We start from the raw sequence: 25,144 nt of genomic DNA, 5'->3' as shown, positions 1-25,144 counted from the left end.
TTTCGCGACATCTTTGACTTCGATGACCGCCCTTTGGCTCGAACATCTGTGGTCACGCATCGCATCAACACCGGTGACGCAGCTCCTATTCACAGACGACCCTACAGAGTGTCCAGTACAGAACGCACCATCATACAGCAAGAGGTGGACAAGATGCTCAGTAAAGACATCATAGAGCCCTCGTCGAGCCCTTGGGCCTCACCAGTTGTGCTGGTTAAAAAGAAGGACGGCAGCTGGCGCTTTTGCGTTGATTACCGGCACATAAACAACATAACAAAAAAAGACGTCTATCCACTCCCAAGAATAGACGATGCTTTGGACTGCCTTCACGGAGCCAAATTTTTCTCTTCAATTGACCTTCGGTCCGGGTATTGGCAAATCTCTGTTGATGACAATGACCGCGAAAAGACGGCATTCGTCACACCGGACGGCTTATATCAGTTTAAAGTTATGCCATTCGGTCTCTGTAATGCGCCAGCTACCTTCGAAAGAATGATGGACTCCTTGCTTCGCGGCTTTAAATGGTCCACATGTCTATGTTACCTCGACGATGTTGTGGTTTTTTCGCCCACGTTTCCCACGCACCTCGAAAGACTGGCGAGCATTCTTTCTGTCTTCCGTCGAGCCGGGCTACAGCTCAATTCGTCGAAATGTCAATTCGGTCGCCGCCAACTCACCATTCTCGGACATCTAGTCGACGCTTCTGGTGTCCGCCCGGATCCTGTTAAAGTTAAAGCCGTCAAGGACTTCCCTATTCCCCAGTCGTCTACGGATGTGCGCAGCTTCGTCGGCCTCTGCTCGTACTTCCGCCGTTTCATCAAACATTTTGCCGGCACCGCTCGCCCCCTGACCGACCTTCTAAAGAAAGACACCCCTTTTACCTGGGGCCCTGCCCAAGAGGAGGCCTTTTCTTCGCTAGTCGACTTACTCACCTCCCCACCTATTCTGGCCCATTTTGATCCGTCGGCTCCGACTGAAGTTCGCACAGACGCCTGCGGTTATGGGATTGGCGCCGTGCTAGCCCAACGTCACCAAGGGCAAGAACGCGTTATTGCATATGCCAGCCGCCTCCTTTCTACAGCTGAGCGAAATTACTCAATTACAGAGCGCGAGTGTCTAGCTTTTGTTTGGGCCGTAGCTAAGTTCCGACCGTACCTGTTTGGCCGTCCATTCTCCGTAGTGACCGATCACCACGCCCTTTGTTGGCTGTCTTCACTGAAAGACCCCACAGGCCGGCTCGGACGTTGGACGTTGCGCCTCCAAGAGTATTCTTACACTGTTCATTACAAGTCAGGGCGTCTCCATCAAGACGCCGACTGCCTGTCTCGGCACCCTGTAGAGCCGCCTGATCCTGGAGACAACGACCTCGGCCCGTGCCTCTTCGCTATCTCCGATCTGGTTAACATCGCGGACGAGCAGCGACAAGACTCTTCCTTGCGTATTCTCATTGATCGCCTCAACTGTGCCAGCCGAGATCCTTCATTGCAACTGTTCGTCATTCAGGATGGCGTCCTCTACCGCCGCAACCTTCGTCCTGACGGACCTCTGCTCCTGCTAGTCGTTCCCCAGCGTCTCCGTTCATCTGTCCTAGCGGAACTACACGACCTACCGACCGCAGGCCACCTCGGCGTCTCCCACACATACGATCGGGTCCGACGCCGCTTCTTTTGGCCTGGTCTGTACCGCTCTGTTCGGCGTTACGTTGCCTCCTGCGACCTCTGTCAACGCAGGAAGAGACCATCAACGTTGCCTGCTGGCCTTCTACAGCCTATTGACGTACCTCTCGAACCATTCTACCGTGTCGGACTCGACCTTCTCGGACCTTTCCCGACGTCCTGCTCCGGCAACCGTTGGATTGCTGTCGCGACCGACTATGCGACCCGGTACGCTATCACGCGTGCGTTACCAACAAGTTGCGCAACCGATGTCGCCGACTTCCTATTGCAGAACGTAATCCTTCACCACGGCGCTCCACACCAATTGCTGACGGACCGCGGCCGCTACTTTTTGTCCCGAGTAGTTGACGATATCCTCCGGTCCTGTGGCACGCAGCATAAGCTCACTACAGCTTACCATCCCCAGACGAACGGGCTTACCGAGCGCCTCAACAGGACTCTGACCGATATGCTATCCATGTATGTCTCGCCCGACCACCGCGATTGGGACGTTGCCTTGCCTTATGTAACATTTGCTTATAATTCGTCGCGGCATGATACCACCGGCTATTCTCCTTTCTACCTTCTGTTTGGTCGGCATCCTGCGCTGCCATTGGATACATTACTACCGAGTTCTATTGCCTCGACCACAGAGTATGCACGTGACGCCATCTCCCGAGCAACTATGGCCCGTGAAATCGCCCGAGACCGGCTCACCGCATCTCAGACCTACCAGAAGTCAGTTTACGACCGCCGGCATCGCCCAGTACACTATCCGCCGGGCTCACTCGTCCTCCTTTGGTCTCCTTCTCGCCATGTCGGTCTCTCTGAGAAACTTCTACGTCAGTACAGTGGCCCTTATCGAGTTCTCCGTCAGGTGACCGACGTGACCTACGAGATTACACCTCTTCATGCTCCGACGTCGTCCACTAGCCCTTTGACTGACGTCGTTCATGTAGTCCGTCTCAAACCGTACCACACGCCTGCTACATCATCCACTTAGCACCGGGACGGTGCTTTTGCCGCCGGGAGTTATGCTACGGTTGTGCTTGTGCTTGGAACGCTCGTGCTTGGTGCGCTCGCGCTTGGAACGCGAAGAGGACGAAGTGCGTTTCTGCTGCTGGGCTTCGCGTGCCCGGTTGTTCGGCTGCGTGGCTGTAAGCTGTTTCCCTGTAAATATATTTTTCCCTTTTGGTGTTCACATCTTCACGTTACAATATGAGGGGGTGGGTAACAGGGCTGCTGCAGCGACAACCGGCAATCAGTGTGGTCGAGTCACAAGATGGCAGAAAAAAAAACAGCGAACAAAAGAAAAAAAAAGTTATAAGCGAATAAAAGACTGTGTAAAGGGCCGCGAAAAAGTGGTCAGGTAGGCAGAATTAACAAAATCAAAAACAGTGAAAAATTACCCAAAAGTGCGGGGAATGCGTTAAAGCCATGAAGGACACAAAGGAGATTACACCAGTGAATACATAAAAATGGGGAACTTGCGCTGAAGTTTGCCACGCCGATTGCAGCGCCCTAACACAATGCGTAGCGAGAAGCGCAAGCATTTTTGGGTAGTACTCTTAGTACTTTTCCGCGCCACCTTCAGGCGCTTATTGGCGTGAGCCTCCACGCTCTGTCGAAGGCGTACGTGCCGTGCGTCAGCTATCTGGGCTACGCCGGGAGAAGCTAGGCAATGAATGCTATCAGCCAAACGCGGGTATCTAATCGCGCAGAATGTGGATGGATGGATGGATGGATGGATGGATGGATGGACGGACGGACGGACGGACGGACGGACGGACGGACGGACGGACGGACGGACGGACGGACGGACGGACGGATGGATGGATGGATGGATGGATGGATGGATGGATGGATGGATGAATGGATGGATGGATGGATGGATGGATGGATGGACGGACGGACGGACGGACGGACGGACGGACGGACGGACGGACGGACGGACGGACGGACGGACGGATGGATGGATGGATGGATGGGTGGATGGATGGATGGATGGATGGATGGATGGATGGATGGATGGATGGATGGATGGATGGATGGATGGATGGATACGGCTGAACCCTTTAAATCGGGCAGTGGCTCAAGCCACCTAGCCATGTCTTGTGAAATTTTACTCGTGTCTTGCTTTTAGCCACCAATCAGATAACCTTCGCTTGGATACCTCTAACCTCTTAAATTCAACTTTCCCTTCACTATCCCTAAACCCCAGTGCCTTGGGTAGGTCAGTCCCGCTGCTTTCCACTGTAGGGTGAAGCCCTTTACAGAAAAGTATCAAGTGTTCAGCCGTTTCCTCCGCCTCTCCGCACGCAATGCACAAGGTGTCTATCTCATGGTACCTGTCTGTATACGTCTTAGTCCGCAAACTCCAGTCCTGGCCTCGAACAACAAAGAGCTTCCCTTACAATTATCATAGATATTTTCTTTGACAATTTCCTGTTTAAAGGTCCGGTATGTTCCCAGTGCTGATTTCGTCAGCATCCCTGTTTTTAACACAGCTCTCTCTGTTTCTTTAACCTTTTTCTTAACCGATAATTGCTGATTTGCCCCCTTACTGCTGTCCATATATTTGCTTGTCAATTGTCTAGTTCGCTTTCTCCATTTCGTGTTAACATTCTTTATATGCAGGTATCTGAAAACTTTCCTAGCCCACTGCTTTTCCTCCATTTTTCGCAATCGTTCCTCAAATGCTATCTTACTGCTAGCCTCTCTGCTCTCGACAGACGCCCATCCTATATCATCCTGTACCCCCTGATTTGGTGTATTTCTATGTGCTCCCAAAGCTAACCTCCCTATTCCCCGTTGTTTAATTTCTAGCCTTGCTTGAACATCTGGCCTCATACACAGGACCGCATTGCCGAAGGTCAGGCTAGGGACCATCACCCCTTTCCAGATCCCTCTTACCACCTCATACCTATTGTAATTCCACAGTGCCCTATTTTTCATGACAGCTGCATTCCTACTAGCTTTATTCATTACATATTTTTCATGCTCTGTCAGATACTCAGCACTGTTATTTATCCACACCCCAAGATACTTGTACTCATTCACTACTTTTAGCACGAACTACTGTATTCTATGCTCGCCGCCCTCTTCATTAAATATCATGACTGCAGATTTTTCCTTACTGTACTTGAAGCCTAATCTATCTCCCTCTGTACTGCATATGTCTAACAAATTCTGCAGGTCTTCCTTGTTGTCAGCCATTATCACTATATCATCCGCCTACATTAGTCCCGGTAATGTCTGTTTAATCCATTCTCCTTGCTTGAAAAAAAAATAGGTTGAAGCCTAGTCCGCTCCCCTCTAGCTTGGTCTCCAACCCTTGCAGGTACAACATGAACAAAAAAGGGAACAGAGGACATCCTTGCCTAAGCGCCCGCTGTATCTCTACAGGCCCTGATACATTTTTTTTCTCATTTTATGAGCACTCTGTTACCTCTATATATATCTTTTAAAAGATTATTACTCCATTTTCCAGATTCAATGTGCCCAGTATGTCTCACAAATGCTCTTGAGTAACGTTGTCATAGGCTCCCCTAATATCCAGAAATGCTAGCCATACGGACCTGTGTTCCTTTTCCGCAATTTCTATACACTGTGTCAATAAAAATAGATTGTCCTCCAACCTCCTTTGTTTCCTGAACCGATTCTGTAGTTCCCCTAACACCCCCTCGTTCTCCACCCAAGCCTGCAGTCTATCCTTTATAATCTGCATCACCACACTGTAAACCACAGATGTCACTGTTATGGGACGATATTTACTTACGTCTGCTTTGTTTTCCTTTCCCTTATATATCATGTTCATTATACTTAATCGCCATTCACCGGGGACTTTCTCATCCACTATCATTTTGTTTACTACCTGTATTAATGTTTGCTTGGATTTTGGACCTAACTTCTTTATCAACATAATCGGGATACCATCTGGTCCTGTTGATGTGCCACTAAGAACCTTCTTCTCTGCCCTTTCCCACTCTCCTTGCTCAAGTGAAGCTATTGCTGTAATCGGTCTAAACTCCTTCGATAAATTATGTACCACGTGATTTGCTGTAAATTTTTCCGTCATCCTTGTTCCTATGTGTTTTATTCCTTCATCCCCTTCTAGTCGAATACCCTCATCTGTAAAAATAAACCTTTGTTCTAGCCTAGTCTTATTACTCATTGCATTTAGATGTTTCCAGAATTTTTGGGTTGCTTTATTTACTTTTGACATCCATTGGGCACCCTTTCTTCTAATGTTCTCATTAATCAAATGGGATGCGTCCCTTCTACACTTTATGAAGGTATCCCATTTTCTGTCTACTTCGGATTTTGGTTCCCCCTCTTCTTGGAATATCTGTGTTCCCTGGACGCTTCCTGGCGCTTCTCTATTGCCCTCTTGACATCCTCATCCCACCAACTCTTGGGTTTGCATTTTTTCCCTTTTAGCTTTACTCGCACCTTAGCTAGCTCTAGCTCCAGTAATGGAGTTAATTTGGTATAAGTCCATTCTTTTTCACTATTCTCAAAAATTACTCTCTCAATTTGTTTGGCTGCTGCTTCCAATTGCTTTTCTGAGTAAAAATTCATCTCTGTTCATCTCGCTTCAGTCCTACATTGCTTTTTTTTTCTGAAGCTCAACTTGATACGCTTGTGGTCACTACCTAGACTTCTGGAACCATCTTCATCTATGTTCATTACCCCTAATCTATTATACATCCTCTGTGACATTAGTGCATAATCTGTCGTCGAGTGCAGACTCCCCGCCTCGCATGTTATGAGCCCTTCACACTTCTCGGTGCTGTTGCATACAACTAAATCATGCCTGTCACACATGTCCTGCAGCATGCTTCCTGTCGAAACCGTGTACCCATCCAGGTCTTCTATGTGTGCATTCATGTCGCCTAATATAATTATCTCGCCCTGTCCTCCTAGCTCATCAATGTCGCTTGCAATACATTCTAACATTTTCCTGTTTTCCTCTTTGGCATTAGCCCCTGTTCACAGGTATACAAAGCCAAGGAGTGTTTGCTTGCCTGCCACTGTTCCTTTTAGCCATAAATGTTCCTTGCATCCCAGTCTAACCCTCTGAAAATTCATACTTTTATGAATGAATGCCCCAATTCCACCTCCCTTTCTGCTGCCCTCTGTTCTATTGCAATATTCCCATGCGTAGTCTGGGTTACAGGGTGGTTGCTCCATGTCTCTAAGATGTGTTTCCACTAAACCATATACCATTAATTCCTCCTGCCTTAACTGTTCTTCTATTTCCTCCAATTTCACTCTATTCCTGGCAACTTGCATGTTAATGAAACCTATATCTGAATTAACTTGGTCCTGGCGCTTGCGTCTCTTTCTTCCCCTATGGTTCCATTGTCCCTTTGATCTTAATTCTTCCTTCTCTACCCTGGTTCCTTCAGAGCTCTGGGTCCCCCCAAAAAAGCTGTTGCCTGGCGACCTATCCTACTACCCATCTTCTTGTCAGTGGCACCACCGTAGTGGATGCCATCCTGTGCAAAAGGGTGGGGCCTGTTACGTTTGGAGACGCCAACATGCCAAGAATATTCAAGCCACTGGGAATCATCAATCTACAGAGGCTTCAAAGGGCCGTCGATGTGGTTGCAGCGCCACGAGTGCAGGTGGTGGCGTCTACAAGGTTCCTTCCCCCCCCCCTGCTGTTTACGGGGTGAAACGGTCCTCCGCTGTCTGAGAACGGCTTTGGTGAACCTGTCTTTTGTTCTCAACGCCGGACTCACCCTGGACATGTTTCTCCCGGAGGGGACGACGGGGAGCCGGCGAGCGGCGGGACTGCAAATGAGCCGTGGCAAATGCGGCCGGGTTTGACTAAGCCAACGTCGCCGGAATCCTCGTGCTTCGAAAACAACTTCGTCTTAGACTGTGCTTTAGACTGTCGTCTTAGACAGTGCCAACCTTTCGGTCCCACGCTCCACGTGAAAGCTTCTGCAAACTGCGGTGGAAACCTTTCGCTCCCACGCCACCGCTGTGAAGTGCAGGTGACTGACCTTCGACGCTGCCATGGGACCCCCTTCGGGCTATTCATCACTGAAGCCTGGACAGCGCGGACCATAATCTGCCAGAAGTGGCAAGAGTGTGTGGCTGGGGGCGTCCTGGAAGGCGAACCCGGAAGACTGGACACGTGATCTACATCACAGTGATTCGACGCATTTTTAATGAACTAGATTCCCCAACTAGGGACCTGGGGACAGCGGACCCTATTTAAGCACCGATCTGGCGTGTGATCAGTCAGCTTCAAATTCACTCTTTCGAACTTTGTAAAAATCAGTCTCCCGATCCGGAACCCAGGGACACCGACCTTGGCGAGAGACGGCACAGGCGAACCAGGGGCCCGCATCTAACAACTGGTTGGCAGCGGTTGGATCGACCATGCGGCGTTTTGTTGCTTCCGTGGGTGAGTGCTTGAACTTTGCTTGAGACTCGCCAGGCTTCAATTGTTTGGGTTAATACATTGAACTGCTGGGAATCGAGGGAAGTTGATCAGTGAGTCTGAGAGCGTGTAGCTCACGTCAACAGTTGTTCAGCAAAGTCAAGGCTCAGAGCAGCAAACATGGACCTAATGAAGTTGCTAAGGTCAGATTTGCTCTCATTGTGCGAAGAGTTGGTGTGGATGTAGGGGTTAAGATCAAAAAGACGGACATTTGCAAATTGCTCTTGGAAACCGCCGAGGAAGGAATAATTACCAATACGTGGGAACTCCTCAAAGCTGAGCGAAAGAAAAAGGAAGCTGAGCTAAAGAAAAAGGAAGATGAGCGGAGAAACAGAGGAACAAAGGCTAGCGGCAGAGAAAAAGAAATGGGAGCTCAGAAGGTTGCAGCTTGCGCATGAGATAAAAGAACTGGAAGATGAGATCTCGAGAGCCAAGGCTCCAGAGAGAGCGAGTCAGGCCGGATCGTTCCAGTTGGACAGACGTGACGACATAAAATAGTATTGTGAAACAGCGCACGCGTATGAGCTAAAGAAACTGGATGATGAGATCTTGAGAGGCAAGACACCAGAGAGAGCGAGTAAGGCCGGATCGTTCCAGTTGGACAGACGTGACGACGTAAAACAGTACTGTGAAACAGCGCACAACCGTCAGGAAGACTGCGGAGCTGTAATGTTGAAACGCAGTATCGAAAGCCACGCTGAGACAGAGGACGAAAGCTCAATTGCAGACGAGCAGGGCGTTTCAGGGGTAAGCGCTCAGGCCGATAAGCGGGCGGTGGAGGACTGCCTTCAGGGAAGCGAACTGCCCAACTCGGGGGCAGCGGAAGGTCCGTGTGTCAGCAGTGTGGAGCTGACACTGACCTGCGAAGTCAAAGCGGCCAGTTTGCAATTGGATGAATGTCTGCGAGGTGCCTCTGTAGAGCTAGATCAATCTAGTTGTGATCAGGAGACGCAAACGGAAGGGTCTAGGCGTAAAAACAGGAAGAGGGCACGGACCAAGAAAAAACGGTTGAAATGCCAAGCCCTAAATCCAGGAGCGCAGACAGGTGCTAACGTTAGCACAGATATAAGTGCGGCAGAAGGGAAAGAAAAGACTTCCCGCATGGAACCTTGTAATTTTTCAGCTAAAGTTACTGGTCAGGCGGCACGCGCAGGTGCTTCTAAAGGTGACCGCAGTAACAGAAAGAGAAAAGCGCATCTTGCAAGCAGTACATGAGCGAGGTTCTTGAAAGGGCATCTGCCAGCGTTAAGACCCAGACAACCCCGACCTGACAGAAAGGCGGTAAAGAAAAAGGCAAAGTGGCAGGAAAGATCAGAGGGCGCTAGATTGCGGTACACCCGGCGCATGCGAGCTCAGGGGTCGAGCAATAGAGACCACGCATGCAGGCGTGTTCGGCGCCCACAATTGACAAGGATGGGTCCTGCACTTTCCGCACTGTATTCGAGGAAGCGCGCAGGGCGAAAGGGTAGGCGGGCTTGCTTGGGGCGAGAACAGAGAGCAGCTTCTCGCTCCGGTCGCTGTCCGTCGCCCGGAATCGGTTATCGGCACTGCATGGGCTACCGGGGCCTACTGAGCGCGTCGAGGGGCTGTGGAGATGACAGTAGCGATCAGGAATGTCTTCTTTCAGTTGCCCTTTGTCACGAGTTGACAGTCGTACAATCAGTCAGAGCGCGACCCCGGCGGGCGCGGCTGAAGGACTAATCTTTTCGACGCGGGGGTGTTGAGCCATGTTTGACCCCGCGTAGCAATTCGAAGTAGCTGTTCTTTTTATTCCTCTTTTTGTGTGTGCGTGTAAAAACGGGGAAGGAAATGCTACTTTGTTTAACGTTAAAGATTTGGATTTGATCAGGTGTTGCTGTTTTCTTAACAGTTAGATCAAGGTTATTGTGCCATTCAGTAAGAAATGACATGTGTTAATTTGGGATGCTACCGATAGCGGCACTCACAGGAGTTTCGCGAAGACAGTTCCCGAGTAGACGATGAGCTGTTTGCTTATGTAGAACCGTCCCGAGCAAGTAAATTTCTTTGTGTTTGAATTTTGAGCACACGTTTCGCTTTGTATCTTTAGCAGATACCGGAAGACAAGTTTTGTTGGGGGGGCCATAGTTAGATACCAAACGTTTGTCTCATTCGCGATAGTGTAGCTAACGCATTGCAGAGGCAATTAAAGTACTTGAATTTGTGCCCATTTGAGTACCTGTGTCTAGCGGCGCTGGGTTAGCTAGCCGATTTTGCTATTCAAAGATTAAGCGAACGAAGTGAGGCTACAGACTTCTGCAGAGAACAGCTGTAGCAGCTTTCTGTACAAGTGATGGGGACGAGGAGGCCGTAAGACCTCAAGATAGCCCCTATCGCTGAATTCCCGCAGCCCCGAACTAAGACGGATGTACGTTCATTTCTCGGTCTTGTGGGATACTACCAAAGGTACATACCCAACTATTCACAGCTAGCAAGTCCTTTGACCGATGCGCTTCGCAAAGAAAAGCCGAATAGCGTTATCTGGGACGCAGCAAAAGAAATTTCGTTTCAGAGCTTGAAGAGCGTGCTGGTTTCGCGGCCCGTGTTACGCGCGCCGGACTACAGCAAGGAATTCGTGGTCTAGTGTGACGCCAGCGACGGGGTATGGGAGTCGTATTAAGCCAAGTCGGAGACGACAATGAGGAGCACCCTATCCTTTATGCCAGCAGGAAGTTAACCGTAAGGGAAGAAGCCTACAGCGCTTCGGAAAAGGAATGCGCTTGTCTGGTTTGGGCCGCACAGCAGCTAGCCTGTTATGTTTACGGGGCGAAATTTACTTTCGAGACAGATCATTGTCCGCTTACATAGCTGCGTCAAATGTCGCCCAAGAATGGCCGCTTGCTACGATGGAGTCTAGCCCTCCAACAATATAACTTTTCTGTGCGATACAGAAGGGGCAAATGTCATGGAAATGCCGACGGATTGAGCAGGTTATTCCCATAATTGAGGTATCCATTCGGTGGCAATTCGGTGCCTTTTCGTATTTTTTAGGTACTAGTTAGCTTTGTTTTGGCGTGGTGTCCTATTATCCTTTTTCTTTTGCTTCCAAATTTGCCACCTCTCTTCAAGCCGTGTTCGGCGAATCGGGCTTTGGCAGCGAATTTGGCAGACATGGAAGCTGTTCTTAGTAGCCGAGATTATTGCTGTCAGCTACAAAATTTTGTGCTTACGTTTACATTGACAATGCAGTGGTATTGCACAACAGCCTGGCGGCTCTCGGGTGAATTTCGTGCACTGCCTGGGGAGTGGCGCCATGTTGAGTGGCTGATTTCGACTAATGCCTCCGTTGTCTGAGGTTTAGGATTCTACTCTGTGCTTGCAGACAAGATGAAGAAGGGCCTCCCACGCTACAACTCAAGTCATCTCTCCTCGACCAGTGATTGTGACCACTGGCCGATCGAGATTGTCCTGGCCGCGGAGGAGCTGTTACGTTTGGAGACGCCAACATGCCAAGAATATTCAAGCCACTGGGAATCATCAATCTACAGAGGCTTCAAAGGGCCGTCGATGTGGTTGCAGCGCCACGAGTACAGGTGGTGGCGTCTACAAGGGTCCTCCCCCCCCCCCCCCCCTGCTGTTTACGGGGTGAAACGGCCCTCCGCTGTCTGAGAACGGCTTTGGTGAACCTGTCTTTTGTTCTCAACGCCGGACCCACCCGGGACATGTTTCTCCCGGAGGGGACGACGGGGGAGCCGGCGAGCGGCGGGACTGCAAATGAGCGGTGGCAAATGCGGCCGGGTTTGACTAAGCCAACGTCGCCGGAATCCTCGTGCTTCGAAAACAACTTCGTCTTAGACTGTGCTTTTCCTTATATGTGGAACCTTCTGCAAACTACAGTGCCAACCTTTCGGTCCCACGCTCCACGTGAAAGCTTCTGCAAACTGCGGTGGAAACCTTTCGCTCCCACGCTACCGCTGTGAAGTGCAGGTGACTGACCTTCGACGCTGCCATGGGACCCCCTTCGGGCTATTCATCACTCAAGCCTGGACAGCGCGGACCATAATCTGCCAGAAGTGGCAAGAGTGTGTGGCTGGGGGCGTCCTGGAATGCGGACCCGGAAGACTGGACACGTGATCTACATCACAGTGATTCGACGCATTTTGAATGAACTAGATTCCCCAACTAGGGACCTGGGGACAGCGGACCCTATTTAAGCACCGATCTGGCGTGTGATCAGCCAGCTCCCGATTCACTCTTTCGAACTTTGTAAAAATGTAAATAAACCCTTTCAGTCTCTTCTTCACCTCGAAGCCCCTCTCATCTCTTCGTCACCCCCACAACAGCAGTCTCCCGATCCGGAACCCGGGGACACCGACCTTGGCGAGAGACGGCACAGGCGAACCAGGGGCCCGCATCTAACAGGCCTAACCTCGTACACTTCCCTGTTGACTTCCATCACCGCGTATCTTAGTCGTCGTCTCAATAGCCTAATTACACGGTTAGCCTCAACGACCCTCCTTTCCATTTCGCGAGCCTGCCTATGGACCTCTGGGATTGTGCATATGGTCACATGCACACTCTCAGAGGCCTCTCTAAGCCTACGCATCCCCACCTCCAACTGCGTCTTAAGATTCTGGCTCCTCCCCTGCAGCAGATCATTGAGACCAGCACGGATAACGACAAGGTGTTCGCCGTCCATGCTGCCCCCCACCACCTCCCGGGCTTTGGCCATTGCATCTACCATGCACTTCCCCGACTGAGCCTCCACCTGCACCCGCCTGTCTGCCCTCACTGCCGTCAAAACGCCTCCCTCAACCCTCGCTACGTTCGAGTCCGCGACCACCAGAACCCTCCTGCGCCCTAACCGTTCCTTTCCTAACTCCATCTGTTGGCCTCCGGATCGCTCTAGCTGACTCTCCTGCCGCTGTACGCTATTGTCGCGAGTCTCCATGCCCGCTTTAACCTCTTTTATCTCTTTCTCATTTTTCTCACTCAAAGCTCGCTGCACTACAGCACTGTTCTCGCGTTTGCAGAGGCCCAAGCGGCTGATAAAAGCAGTTTTGGGTCATCGAATAGAACAATTGCAGTGCCACCTTGGCAGCGCAGGTTCCCCATACCAAAAAGCAAAAGCTTTAAGAACGTGCCCAGAAAGGGGGAATTACCAAAACGCGTTAACATCTTGAAAGACGCTGCAGAAGATAAGATAAAGGCAGTACAAACCAGGGATCAGTCTATTATTCAGCTGTGTGTGGCACACAGGAAAGTACCAAGTCACCCAGAAAATCCAGCTATCTTTTTTGACAAGGAAAGGGTTAAAGTGCTCACGCATTGTTCACCGGCATAATGGATTTTGAGGGCTTCGACGATTTCCCTCGTCAACCTATCTCGTCCGCAGCCGAGAGTGGTGCAGCGATTAATATCACGAGCGCAGAATCTTTCAGGGCTGTTTTCTCCGATTTTGCACTTCTTAGGGTGCTCGAGGGGAGAACGTGCTAGAAAAACTAGCCACCCTGTATACGCAATGCCTTTTGACCTCGACCGTACCAGAAGCTCGGAAGAATGCAAGCATTATCTTAATTCAAAAGGACGGAGACGCCTAGGACATGAAAAATTACGGACCGCTCAGCGTACTATCCGTTGCGCCCAAGGTATTTACTGAGGTAATTACTAATAGAGGCAGCGCAACCTTAGACTTTAGTCAACCAAATGATCAGGCAGGCATTCGTAAAGAATATTCCACAATAGATCATATTAACACTATCAATCAGGTGATAGAGAAATGCGCAGGATATAACCAACGCCTATATATACCTTGAATAAACAGCGCGAACAAAGACGAGCACAAAAGACAAGAAGGCGAACGACACGGCGCTGACTAACAACTGAGGGTTTATTGCTGATCACACAAGTATAAATACATAGATGTCGGCAATGAGGGAAAGGTTTACAAAGTGCAAAAAAACAAAAACAAAACATAAATGTGACAACAGCAACATAAGCACGCTAGAAATCAGCAGAGATTATCAACCCCCAGGAGTGACAGCTCTTTTTGCAGAAGTGTTAGCGAAGGGGTACTTATACATGCATTTCCCTGCTTGAATATGTTGTATGCCTCGATAATTTCCCTCGCAGTTTTTTCCCGATTTTTGGCAATGACCTTGGTTTCATGATATAGCGGTACGCACTGAAACCAAGGTCATTGCCAAAAATCGGGAAAAAACTGCGAGGGAAATTATCGAGGCATACAACATATTCAAGCAGGGAAATGCATGTATAAGTGCCCCTTCGCTAACACTTCTGCAAAAAGAGCTGTCACTCCTGGGGGTTGATAATGTCTGCTGATTTCTAGCGTGCTTATGTTGCTGTTGTCATATTTATGTTTTTTTTTGCACTTTGTAAACCTTTCCCTCATTGCCGACATCTATGTATTTATACTTGTGTTATCAGCAATAAACCCTCAGTTGTTAGTCAGCGCCGTGTCGTTCGCCTTCTTGTCTTTTGTGCTCGTCTTTGTTCGCGCTGTTTATTCAAGATGCTTAACCAACTAGCCCGCCAAAACGTGTTAACGCCTATATATAACCTTCATTGATTACGAGAAAGCATTCGACTCAGTGGAATCCTCAACAGTCATACAGGCATTGCGTTATCAGGATGTAGAAGAGCCTTATGTCAAAATACTGGAAGATATATATAGCAACTGCACAGCTACCATAGTCCTCCATAAATTCAGCAATAAAATTCCAATAAGGAAGGGCGTCAGGCAATGAGACACGATCTCGTCAATGCTATTCACTGCCTGTTTACAGGAGGTATTCCGAAGCCGGAATTGGGAAAAGTTGGGAATAAGAGTAAATGGATAATACCTAAATAATCTGCGATTCGCTGGTGACATTGCCTTTCTGAGTCACTCAGGAGGTGAACTGCAAATCTTGATCAATGAATTGGACAGGGAGAACAGAATTCTGGGTCTAAAAATTAGCATGCAGAAAACCAGAGTAATGTTCAACGGTCTAGCAAGGGAACAGCAGTTGACAATTGTCAATGAGCGCCCGGAAGTGGTAAAGAATACTTAGGGCAGGTAGTGACAGCTGATCCGGATCATGAGAGGGAAATATGTATAAGGATAAAAATTGGGTGGAGCGCATATGGTAGGTTCTCTCAGATCATGAATGGCAGCTTGTCATCTCCCTCAAGAGAAAAGCGTACAACAGCCGTATCTTATCAGTACTCACCTACGGGGCAGAAACGTGGAGGCTAAAGAAAACAGTTCAGTTCAGTAAAGACAACGCAGCGAGCCATGGAAAGAAAAATTATACGAGTAACGTTAAGAGACCGGAAGCGGGCAGAGTGGGCGAGGGAACAAACGCGGGTTAATGGCATCCTAGTCGAAATAACGAGGAAGAAATTGGCTTGGGCATGACATGTGATTCGAAGGCAGGATAACCGCTGGTCTTTAAGGGTAACTGAGTGGATTCGAAGAGAAAGTAAGCGTAGCAGGGGCGGCAGAAGGCTAGGTGGGCGGGTGAGATCAAGAAGTTTGCAGGCCAAGGGTGGATGACGCTGGCAAAGTACAGGGTTGATTGGAGAGACATGGGAGAGGTTTTTGCCCTGCAGTGGATGTAGTAAGGCTGATGATGATGATGACAGTGCTTAGCCAGGTGCCCAGAAATGGCTACACATTTAACACTGTTTTGATGGTCTTGAAGCCGGATATTGATACACCTAGTATAGCAAAACTGGGCTTCCAAAACACGCTGTAAAAATCATGTGAGCATTTCTTCCTGGACAGCTTCAATAACCCGACCGATCGCCTTTTAACAGCAGGCTACCTTTTACATCTGATAGTATCTGTAGCTGGCTCCATGTTCCAGAAGTCTCGGGAGCACGTCGGACCTGCTGCTTCCAACGATGAGCGCAGAAAAGATCTAGTAATGCCCTGCCTCCACACAATCAGCCATTGTCTCAAGAATGCCGCACAGCGTGTCGGCGTGGACGTCGGCTTTACGGCTCCCAACAAGCTTTTCGCCCTCTGTTCCAAAGTGAATAACCCTCTAGAACACCGAGGGTGTAGGTTGACACACACTGACCAATATGTCTCCTGTGATTCAGTAATAATTTCCTATGTGCCAGTGTCATGCGGGAAGAGGTATATCGGTAAAACGGGAAGGTGGGTCAATATTTGACTCCAAGAACATCAAAACAACGTAAAAAGTATAGCCATTTCTGGGCGCCTGGCTAAGCACTGTAAGAAGTTCAAAATCGGGGAAAAGATCCCTGAACGAATCTGCACCCCTGACATTAATCGCTGCTCCACTATCAGCCGAGGTCGAGATAGGTTGACGAGGGGTTTCTTGCGTGCCACAAACAGCTTAATAATTCACTAATCTCTCGTTGGTACTGCATTTATCTTGTTTTATCCTCCGCAGCGTCTTACAAGATTTCAACGCTTTGAGTACCCTCTTTTTGGGCACGATTTTAAAGCTTTTACTTTCTTCACGTTTTTATGTATTCACTCGTGTAATCTCCTTTGTGTCCTTCATGATTTCAACGCATTCCCCGCCCTTTGGGGTAATTTTTCATTGTTTTTGTTTTTGTAAATCCTACCTACCTGACCACCTTTTCTCTGCCATTTACACCGTCTTTTATTCGCTTATAACTTTTTTTTTGTTCTCTGTTTTTTTTCCATCTTGTGACGCGACCACACTGATTGCCGGTTATCGCTGCAGCAGCCCTGTTACCAACCCTCTCATGTCTTCTACTTAAGTGCCTTTCTACCAGAAATAAATTCCAGTTGTCGACCAGCGGTCGGGTGTGTCGTTTCTTCGTGTGTCCGTGTTTCATCACCCTGATTCTTGCTTTTAATGAACGTATTTCCCAGAAAACCGAGGCCCTTACTCTTTGAACTATTTTCTATTGGTTTTCGTGACGTGTATGCGTGCGAACATGCTTTCCAGTCCTTCTGGCGACTTCCGACTGTGTCGTGAGGAATTACTGCACGGGCAGGGACACTCTGTTTTGCATTCTTTCTACAGTCCGACAATAATGTTTGTGACGAGAGCAGTGCGGGCAACCCGCGCTGCCGCTTGATGGCGCACCTTTCTTTCGAAGTCCGTCGCAGCCGGCCCCTCGGCGCCGTCCTCGTCGTCGCCGCGCTGCCGACCGATGTCCAGCAGTCGAGCGCGCAGTGCGTGCGCCTCGGCCGAGTGCCGCTGGCCCTGGAGCCGCAGCTCGTCGCTCAAGCTGGCCACGCAGCGCCGATACCGCTCCACGGAGGCCTCCTTCTGGCGGAGCAGAGCCTGTGGCCGCCGTTCAATCAGTCACTCAACCTTTCGCTCAGTAAATCCATCAACTAATTAATCAATCAATCAAACAAGGAATTACATTATGCTGTAACGGCTATCTGGGCAAGCTGGTACTGCAGAGGACCAGAGCATAGCCACAATACACAAGGGAAGGCACACACTACCCGGCTTGGCAATCAGTCATCATTGGCTCAGCCAAACAGTCAGTCCGTCAACAGATCGACAGATTAATGAATTAATCAATCAATCAATCAATCAATCAATCAATCAAATAGGGCTTTTTGTCAAAAGGAAACGAAGTACAGAGAGGTCAGTATGCAGACGAAGTACCCAAAGTCAGAAGACTATTAGGACCCATAATATTATAATGACCAAATCAAATTTTCAAAGAAGCAGCAACGAAAGTAATTCCTGGTATAATATTGGCAGTGCATCACAAAATAGAGCAACAATGTGTGATGCTTATAAAACAAAATAATGAATACAAAATGTCAGAGAAATACAGTAAAATGCTCGTAGAGTATAAGCATTCATAAACGAAATAACGAAAGTTGGAAAGGCACAACGGAAGCAGGAATGTTAGCGTTATGCATGCAATAAAAAAATACATGCATGCAAAAAGAGGAATGCCCGTCATAAATCAAAGAACCTGCGATGTTCTTTCGGGCGGCTGAGACACCAGTTCTAGGGAGTTTAGTGAATCTGTGCCACTTTCTCGACATTTAATGCAGCCAGACACTTCCTGATCTTGGAATCGCTCACTTCTCGACATTACTGCAGAAATGCGCCTTTCTACCCAAGTTGGCCGGCCAACTAAGCAACGGTGATTGTAAGCAAGCATTCGTTTTATTTTACTTGAGGGGAACTTAGCTGAGCCTTAAGGGTATGACGTCATATATTTAATGGGTTAATGCCCATATATGAGGGATTTGTCATTCTCGACTCTACATTCACGGATCGCTGGGGATGCTAATACTTCTGGCGCAGTGGTGCAGCGGTTAGCGATGCGCCAGCGGTTAGCGGTTGCGCGACCCAGGCTGGTCTTCCCAATCAGCCTCTCGCGACCAATCAAACTGTCACCAGCCAGGGTGGTGAGATATCTCAAAATCCAGTGGGCAGGCTGTGATGACGCCACAAGGTCACATGACCTAGGCGGATCACAGTTTGGCAGAGCGGTTGGTTGCTCCAGCCACTGGCGTTAAAATGCGCCCACCCGGCGGTGCGCTGCAAGGGCGCAAAGAGGCATTAATGCCACTTCATCGTGTTTTGTGATTTTATCGAAAACACCGTGCCATACACACACATTCTTAATCTGAACCGGGTCTGTCCACTTCCTGCTCTCCACGCAGCTTACGCCACAGCAGGTCCCGAAGCTCCTCGGCTCTGCGCGGTCTTGGCATTCGCTGTTTGTCCCTGGCTAGGTCAGGCTGCGCACTACGCTGACGTCTTTCTTTTCCGGTCTTATTAAACGTTATATTGCGTGCGCGCGTGTGGAACAACCACGTAATAGTTGCAGGAGATGTTGCGCCGAAGAGGAGCACTGCCCACTTGGCGCAACATGTGTCCCGGGTTGTCGCAGGGATGGCGGTCCGAAAGTGTGCGTGTTCGGTTTTCCGAAGGATAAGTCTCGCAAATAGCCTTGGATGAGAACAATCCCCCCAATGATTTTGTACTCAGCATACACAGCAGCGAGGAGACACGGTTAATTGGAACTCTATGGGATTGTCTTTGTCCCCTAACTACGTATTTGGGCTGATGACGGTACATTCCAAGGTATACCTTAGGCTGAGAACAGTACCTAATTCGAGCTTCAGGAATGGCAGTCGGTCGAAATTTTCAGTGAGCTGTCATAGTAGATAAAATATGTGGTCAAAGAACAGTTATAAATTCGAGAACACTTATGCATCGCGTTAACAGTATTACGCAAGGAGGTTAATTGGTCCCTTCAGTAGCCTGGTGTCCTCTTTTCTTATCAGTTCGCAGATACGGACATCATTCTTTAATTTTTTACTGTTTTTATTTCCACTTCTTTCAAATTTGATGCAGATTGCTGGTCACTGGCCAGAGTCAAAAGATGAAAAGACTATCTATTGTATAGTGAACAAGGGAGCCGTAGTGCTCCCGAAACGTCTTTTCATCTTTTGACTTTGGCCAGTGACCAGCAATCTGCATCAACATGATTCCTGACCAGACGGTATGCCGTCAAACCCTCGACTACTTCTTTCAAATTTCTTTTACCGCAAGACAAACAAGGCCTGCTTTTAACCAAGTCGAACGAACGTTCCTCAGTGGCAGCGCGCCTGCCTGCTCACGACCCAAGGGGCAGCGGTTCGAGTCCCGGCTCCCTAATTCTTTCTGCAGAATCATTTCGTGGAATGACGTGACGACCCTTTAGACTGATGTAGTAGTAGTAGTCGTTGTAACTTTATTCATAGAAATATAAGGGTGGGTCTCGGTGTCGAGCCACTCTTCAAATCTTTCGATGTGGTCTGTGGCTCTTGTGGCAGGGTTGGAGCCCCTAGTCCAGGCCCCACTGAGTCTTGCCGCCAGGCAGGCTTTCCGGATCAGTCCTGCCTGGACCACCGGATCCTCGCTGGAAAGCATCCTCTCCCACTGCTCCGCACTCGTGATTCTGTTTATTGCAGCCGTATTTGTTCTCTTTTCACACCACGTTGTATGAGTCAACGTGGCTTTGTCCTCGCACCACGGGCATTTGCTGCTGTATAGCCCTGGGTGGATCTTACTTAGCATGTTTAGATTCGGGAAAGTTCCCGTTTGTAGCTGTCTCCAATAGACCGCTTCCTGCTGGTGGAGAAATTTGTGAGGTGGGGGATATCTAATCATGACCCCCTTATAGTAATTCAGAATTTCTAAGTATCTTAAGGGCACTGCCGGTGGGTGCCGGCCCCGGGTTAGGCCTAACTGCTTGCGTTTCGCTCCGGCCACGTGGCAGCTTCCAAAATTGCGATAAAAACCCAAAAATCGGGCCTACCGGTTTGAAAGTGGTATCCTCGTGGTCCTGCTGTAGAAGTTATCCGGTCCAACCGAAAGTTGCTGGCCCGGTGAGCGTTTGCGGTCTGGGTGGGTTGAAATCTATGGAGCCCATGCGGAGCACATCCGCACCCTCCACTGTGGCCCGTGGAATCGCCTGTAGACTGATGAGGATTGTGATGTCATCACTGTTGTAATGTGCGATCGTTGTAGGGTGTTTTATAACCCGCGCGAGGCTATGTGGTTGTGACATCACGACTTGTCGACTAATCCCGATTTTCTCTGCAGCCAAACGCAACAACCGCGACAGTTTCTCCACTGAACAAGACCCTTAACGCTCTCGCGTTAAGGTTAGCAGTCTAATCAACGCTACGCTTAGATCACCCTACGGCAAGAATTCATGCGTGCTTACAATGTGTTTTGACCTTGTGCATACACAAGGAACAACCCGAGGAACATTGTCACTAAAGAAACCTTTATGCACTTGTTTCGTTTCCTCACTTGTGAGAGCCCAACGATGATGTAGCGTGTACAACATGTTTGCTTAGAATCGTCGCCTGTTGTTGGCATATTGGCTCAAGCATACGTTTAACAGTGACAGCTGTGAAGCGCCCATCCATGGGTTCTGCGTCGTAGTCTTAGTAGTCGGCGTAAACGGGGATTCAAGCCGCGTTCATACTACGCGCGCTACGCACGGATCGCTGTTAAGGATCGTAGCGTAAACTCAAAAAACGCGATGAGTCAGTTCAGAAGAGTGATGCATTGAGCGTAAAGTGCGCAAAGTTTGCTGCCATCGTGGACACAAATGTCGGCGCTCCCGCGACTTTTATGACAAGCACAGATACATCTGTTACTGCTCGGCCAATGCGCACACCAGTTTTGGTTTTCACATTCCGGTCACAGGGCTTCCGGTCCTCCCAAATTTCGTGCGCAAACCGAGGAGTAGGTGACATCCATCCGACGATCCGACACATGCCAACACAGCTACATTGTCTCGGCTCGCCGGTGTTGTGTTGTGTCGCTGATTGTCACCATGGTCTTCCCATTTTTCCAGCGTGGTCAGCCCGCAGCTCGATCATATTCAGTGCGGAAGCTCCTTCACTATGTATTGATCAGCTGCTCATCGAAGAAGTGCGGCAGAGGCCGGTTTTTTACGATCACCGGTTGAAGACATACACAGACAAACAGTTTCATAACGACGCCTGGTTGGAAATAGCCAGTGAATTGAATCAAACCTGTAAGTGCTTTTCGTTTTTTTCATGTGCGGACAAACTCGCAACACTCAAACACTTCCCCTCGTCTAGAAAAGGGCGATTACGGCACCATGCGAGCGTTGACAACATTAACGGCGGTGCGCTGCCCGTGTCGTTGTAGTGCATTCTTGGAGCCCGCCAGCTAAGCCTGCGCCCCATAACGCGACGTGTCTACAATGGTGCTTTTATGCGATAGAATAAGCAGCATGTCGAGGCGTTTTCCCGGTATTGTTCACGAACACGGCAGTTTGGGCATGTTGGTATAGCATTACAGGATTGAACAGCGCACTCGGGGCGAGGACACAAGGAGAAAAACGACGAGACACGAGCGCCGACTTACAACAGTTTATTGCGAGCCTCGCCCCGGAATATACATAAGTATATAACATGGCTAACATCACGCATGCGCGACAAGCGGAACATTCAGGCGCTGACGTAGGTATACACACGTTCCATAAGAGCGATCGATGGCTTCGATACGCAAAAGCCACCTAAGCGATCTATAATTTCGGCTTCAATAACTTCGCGAGTCAGTTTGCATATGTTTTTGCGCTGTGGTTGTGTCGCTGTCACACTCGATGAAGCGGCGATTTCTAGGGCAACGAATGTGGGCCCCGGAATTAGCGCACAAGTGCGTGACTGATTGCGTTGAAATCTGCGTGAGTTTTAGCATAGAACTGCTAGTCGCAACTTGCGCCAGCCGTTGGTTGGGAGTCGAACCGTAAACCAACACATCCAAGGGTGTTTATGGAAGTAGGTCACACTATGGGTGTCTGGTAGGCTGAAATAAACTTTCATAGCTCACTTCTGCGGCAGTGCGCACAAATTTTCATAAACCTTATTTTGGGCTATCAAAATGACATCAGCATAATCTGACAGCAGTGAGCTTTCTCATATGAACGCAATTTTCAATATGTGCAATGTGTTGTTTGTGATATGTAAACGCGTTCTTTACCTACGTTCAATGCAGTGCCAGAGCTGCTGCATCGGCGGATCTACTTCCGACAGAAGTTTCACCGCCTCCGGAAAGTGCAGGCTACACAAAGTCCGGCAGTGGCGCAGCAGATATTGATAAGGCATGGACACATGCCAAATGTAATGTTCCTGGCCGCCGCAATACAACGTCGAAGGTAAAAGCCAACGGTAGCTTCTTTGCTACTCAGCGGCTGAGGAGTTTTGCTGCTAAGCATGGGTTAATATTTCGGTACCAGCTGCAGACGCCGTATTTCGATGAAGAAAGAAATAAAACCATGTTCAGCAACGCGGAAATTTGGGCGAGTTTTTAAGTATTTATAATTTTGCCCCCAGCACAACAAGAACGGGACACGAGACGAAAGACTAACGCAAACAAGCGCTTGTTTGTGTTAGTCTTTTGTCTCGTGTCCCGTTGTTGTTGCGCTGTGAACAAAGAGATTAATAAAACCATGCTCGTGTACCTTCATTTTCGCGTACACTAACTGGCCCCCTGGCGAAACGAAAAATCTGTCGCCCACAGTGCGACATCCCTTGTACTCTTAATTTCGGCATTGGGACTTTACAGGGGATGATAAAGACTTTGCAGGCGAGCATGAAGAAGACATCGCTGCACTGAAAACAAAAAGAAATGGCAGTGGCTTAACTTGGCTAACCCTGCAATTCAGCTAAAACAAGCACGCTTGCTAAGCGTCTGAGGCTCGTCCATGGCAGGTTCACTACATGCTCGCGACAGCCGTTCTATACAACCACGTGGCTATGACGTGGCATATCACATGGTCTTACGACACCCCTATCAGATGTCATCACGTTGCTTCACATCAGCTCATCGGATGTTGTAAAGGTCAAAGGTAAACCCAAAAGTCACCCAATGTCGAAAGTCAGAGGTCAAAGATCAACTAAAAGTCATAGGTCAAGGGTTCGACACAATAACTTTACCCCAAATGGTCATACACGGCTAACGTGGTTGGGCTGAAGGTCGTTCAAGGCCATTCTCCGGCCTGCGTAGCAACTTCTTTACCTAGCGAAGAGAAGCTTTTCGCTTCAAAATTGAGGAAGTTGATTCTGGGAGCCCTTCTTGTATCCGGCAAATGAGCCTTCAGGTAAACGAGCTGGAACAATACCGCCGTCGGCACAATATAGAGATCCATGGCACGAAGCCTGAAACGAATGAGGACCTCCGCAAAATACTAAATGAGCTTGCACAAAAACTAGGCCTTCCTGAGCTGGCACACTCGGATGTTGATTCCGTTCACCGTCTCCCGCTAAAAAGAGGTAAGGAACCAGTTTTGATAGTGCGTTTTTCATTGACAAGTCTGAAAGATAAGTGGATCCGATGTCGTCTTGAGGTCCAGGAAAAAGTGTCAGGTATTCAGTTGTGTGACAACCTCACTGCAATGAACGAACACCTTTTATGGTGTTCGTTCATTGCAGTAAAGGAAAAAGCTATAAATTTGCATTGCAGAAGAACGGGCGCGTGTTCTAAGGATAATGCCATTCAGATTCATTATGAAAGTGAGCGGGGAAAGCTGGTATAAATCAGCCCGTAATCGCTTCATGGTTTGAATAGCCCAAGATGGAGTCATCACTTGCGCAGCGTTCTTATCATGATCTTTCCATGGCACCATTTTACAAAAGGACTATTCCTTTTATCATCTGAACGTGCACAGTCTAAGTAAGAAAAAGGATGAACTGGGCATCCAATTGTAGTTCTATGAATGTGACATTTTAGCTTTCAGCAAGACATGGTTTACTAGCTCAAATGACACTGTTATATCTGTGAGGCAAAATGCAGGGTAAATAAAAAAAAGGGGTTATGTTGCTTATTATTTTCGCAAAAACCTTTTTTTATGCAGTTTCACTTGAGTACAGTTTTGCATGTGATTGTGTCGAGTCTCTTCTCATTAAATGTCTCCCTTTTGTATTTGGTGTTATTTATCGCCCTCCATCCAGTCAGTTCAATGAATTCTGTCGTCTTTTTGAACAAATCTTGGACCATCTTACCATGAAAATCCCCGTTTTTGTATGGGAGGGTTTAACACCAACGTCTTTAACCCACCAAAACCTGCCCGAGAGCTTAAGGATCCTGTCGCATAATTCGGTTTCGTAAATCTAATTGATGTTCCCACAAGAGAAGATTTTCAACAACCGGCTAATCAATCATCTGAACAAGAAGAATTTAATAACTGAGTATCAATACGGTTTTCAGAAAGGTAAATCAACTGAGTCCGCGCTGCTGAAACTTTGAGAAAAAATTGTTAATAACATTGAACAACGTCTTTACACTCTCGGTATTTTCTTAGACTTTAAGAAAGCGTTCGGCTTTATCAAGCATGATATACTCATCTCGAAGCTACCTTATTATGGTATCAGAGGCCCAGCACTTAGTCTGCTAACCAACTATTTGTTAAATCTCATGCAGTTTGTCACGGTTAATGGCGTGGACTCAGACACAGCACTTATAGAGTTTGGTGTTCCACAAGGATCGATATTAGGTCCCATACTATGTCTCCTCTAAATAAAGTATATTACCTTACTTCCAAGCACCCAGGATAT

The 25,144-nt window shown here is 48.5% G+C and overlaps 2 protein-coding genes across 3 annotated transcripts in view; one reads left to right on the top strand and one right to left on the bottom strand.

The window, feature by feature from the left end:
• LOC144104506 (angio-associated migratory cell protein) overlaps positions 1–25,144 on the top strand; it is a 528,250-nt gene that overhangs the window by 63,923 nt on the left and 439,183 nt on the right. The window lies entirely within an intron of this gene.
• LOC144105200 (uncharacterized) overlaps positions 1–25,144 on the bottom strand; it is a 143,458-nt gene that overhangs the window by 88,797 nt on the left and 29,517 nt on the right. The window contains exon 7 of the mRNA XM_077638346.1: positions 17,166–17,366. Within this exon, the coding sequence (XP_077494472.1) occupies positions 17,166–17,366 (201 nt within the window). The remainder of the gene's footprint in view (positions 1–17,165; positions 17,367–25,144) is intronic.

This window comes from Amblyomma americanum, chromosome 9 (assembly GCF_052857255.1).
Source record: "Amblyomma americanum isolate KBUSLIRL-KWMA chromosome 9, ASM5285725v1, whole genome shotgun sequence".
NCBI classification, from domain to species: domain Eukaryota; kingdom Metazoa; phylum Arthropoda; class Arachnida; order Ixodida; family Ixodidae; genus Amblyomma; species Amblyomma americanum.
The sequence above is the reverse complement of the archived record's forward strand: the minus strand, read 5'-3'. Positions and strand labels throughout refer to the sequence as shown.